Source organism: Nicrophorus vespilloides, unplaced genomic scaffold (assembly GCF_001412225.1).
Source record: "Nicrophorus vespilloides isolate i.1.1-1 unplaced genomic scaffold, Nicve_v1.0, whole genome shotgun sequence".
Taxonomy (NCBI): domain Eukaryota; kingdom Metazoa; phylum Arthropoda; class Insecta; order Coleoptera; family Silphidae; genus Nicrophorus; species Nicrophorus vespilloides.
In genome coordinates, this window is record NW_017096844.1 from 46,057 (window position 1) to 48,431 (window position 2,375).

The window sequence follows — 2,375 nt, forward strand, 5'->3', positions numbered from 1 at the left end:
AAAAAAAAAAAAAAATATATATATAATAACATCTTTCTTTTTCACTGTTTTCACAGAGTTTTTAAGGTGCAGCTCAAGAAAAACATCAGTAAAAATAATAATAAAAATAATGAAACACGATGCAATTTTTGGTAGAAAAATTTAATATATTTTAATTTAGAAAATAATTACATTTAATGTGTATATTGTTTTTTTTTTGTTGTTTTGTTTTTTGCTTCAATTATGCCTTAATATATTACTTTCTTGTTATATAATAATTTTGTTTGCTTTAGTTTTTTTCTTTCTTTTCGATCGGACGAAACGAGACGTGTTACGTAAAACATAGTTCAAGCGTTAAATTACACATTTAACTCGGATCAAGCTCTCCATTTTTTTTTTAAATAAAAGAACGTTCGTTTTCGACGATTATTGAACACTACCGTTTGTTCCCTACAAATAAACAAAAAGAAAAACAAACGAATAATAACAATAGTACGTTGTGTCCGGCGAGTGTTGCTTTGATTATTTTTTTTTCTCGTTTATCTTTGTTCGGAGAAGAGAGGGTGGTTAATTTCTCGACTAACCTGAAAATTTGATCGTCGAATCCGGTTTCGGATTTAGGGCCCTCCGCTTCGCCAACGGTTCGTCGTCCTCTGAATCAGACAATGTTAAATCAACAACGCTTTTCTCTTTTAGAGGTACTGGCGCACTTTCAGCCGACGTCGCCGCAGCATCCGCTTCGGTCTTCTCCGTTCGCTCCGTTGTCGTCGACGTCGCATTACCTGGAGTTATAACCTCTGAAATTTTGTGTAGAAATATAATATTTAAGAAATACTAGTGGGGTACTTATCAAAGTGCTGCAGTTGTCCCTTCACACTTTATGCATTAGGTTTTTTGTCTACAGATGAAATACTATTGGGTTAACAGAAGGATAAAAGATATATTTATTAAAGAGATACGATGCACAATGTAACAGATGTTTGAAGTCTTTAATACATATATACAACCAAAACATATCGATTACTCTTGTTCGCTTCTTAAAAATCGTCATCGTTCTTTTAAGTGTTTTTTTTTTTGCAATTATTTTCCTTTGAGTAGTAACATTTGTAATAAAATCATTCAACTTGATCACACGCACACACAGAGAGAGAGAAAAAGAGAAAAAAATAACCCACAACCGTTTTATATGCATTTGTACACCTATAACTTTTATAAACCCAATAATCAACGAACAAATACAACAGATGAGCATAGAAGAGAAGATTCGATTATACCGTAACCAATCTACGCTTCTCTCTCAAATACTGCAATAACACAAAGACAAATACAAGTATTTCCTCTATTACTAAGTAATAAATTATGGACTCAACCTGCAGTAGTAAACGAGAATACTAAAAGTATGGAAAATTGTACCACTTACCAACGTCATCTGAAATAATCTCAATTGAATCGTCCAGAGTATTCATTTTCACTACCTTCGCCGGCGCAGGTTTCTTAGTCTCCACTTGAATACTCCACGATCCATCTTTGTGCAGCTGAATTTCGTTAATATCGGAATTCAATTGCGGAGAGTTCAACACTTCTTGGAAGTACCTGAAGCATTTGAAACGTTAGTGAAAACAGTGCGAAAACGCACGATCGCAAATCACAAATTACCCATCGATATCCAAGTCATCATAGAGCGCCGGTTTGTCGCACACGGGGCAATTCCATGTCGGTTTACGTTCGTTCATCTGCAAATAGAGATACGCGTCGAAGCATTGCAAATGCTGGCACGTCCTCGCTCTGCAAGGATTCGACATTCTCATTTTACCCAGTGGACACATTAAAGACACTCGCAACGAAGTTGTTGCTATTTCACTGTCAGCATCCTCGTTTAATTTTTCTTTAACTGAAACAAAACAACATTAATATCTTTATTAATTAAATTTATATTAATGAAATAAACAACTTACTCATGCCCCTCGTGTGATCACTTTGTTTGGCTCCGCGTGTTTTCATCCTCTGTAGTAAATCAAGCGAATTCCTCTTGTGGACGAGAGCGACTGTAATTGCATAAGCTTTACCAAAGTCATGGACCCAGGATACATTGATTGTATTCGCCGTGGTAGGACTCAGTTTTATCATTTGCGTTATGTTCACAGGTCTAGGTGGGCGCTTAGGTTCCACGCCAGGTTTATTAGTCGGTACCGGATTCTAAAACATAAATTGTTCAATAATTAAAATACAAACTTGGTATACGTTCAGCTTATATATAAAATCATCAAGAGGTATAGTTTTGAAAAATGGTTGGTCTATATCAGACCAATATAATAGACCGATTGAAATTAAAATCGAAAAAAAAAAAGCAAATTAAATTTCTTAAATTAAAAATTTAAAATCGAGTCAAATATCAA

At 34.5% G+C, this 2,375-nt stretch overlaps 1 protein-coding gene across 1 annotated transcript in view; it reads right to left on the reverse strand.

The window, feature by feature from the left end:
- The window catches only part of LOC108558295 (E3 SUMO-protein ligase PIAS1-like), a gene marked incomplete at its 5' end in the record, with an annotated part of 2,637 nt that extends 462 nt beyond the window's left edge, over positions 1-2,175 (reverse strand). The window contains 4 exons of the mRNA XM_017915169.1: positions 564-776; positions 1,400-1,572; positions 1,636-1,870; positions 1,935-2,175. Coding sequence (XP_017770658.1) covers positions 564-776; positions 1,400-1,572; positions 1,636-1,870; positions 1,935-2,175 — 862 coding nt within the window. The remainder of the gene's footprint in view (positions 1-563; positions 777-1,399; positions 1,573-1,635; positions 1,871-1,934) is intronic.
- Between the last annotated feature and the right edge of the window lie 200 nt (positions 2,176-2,375).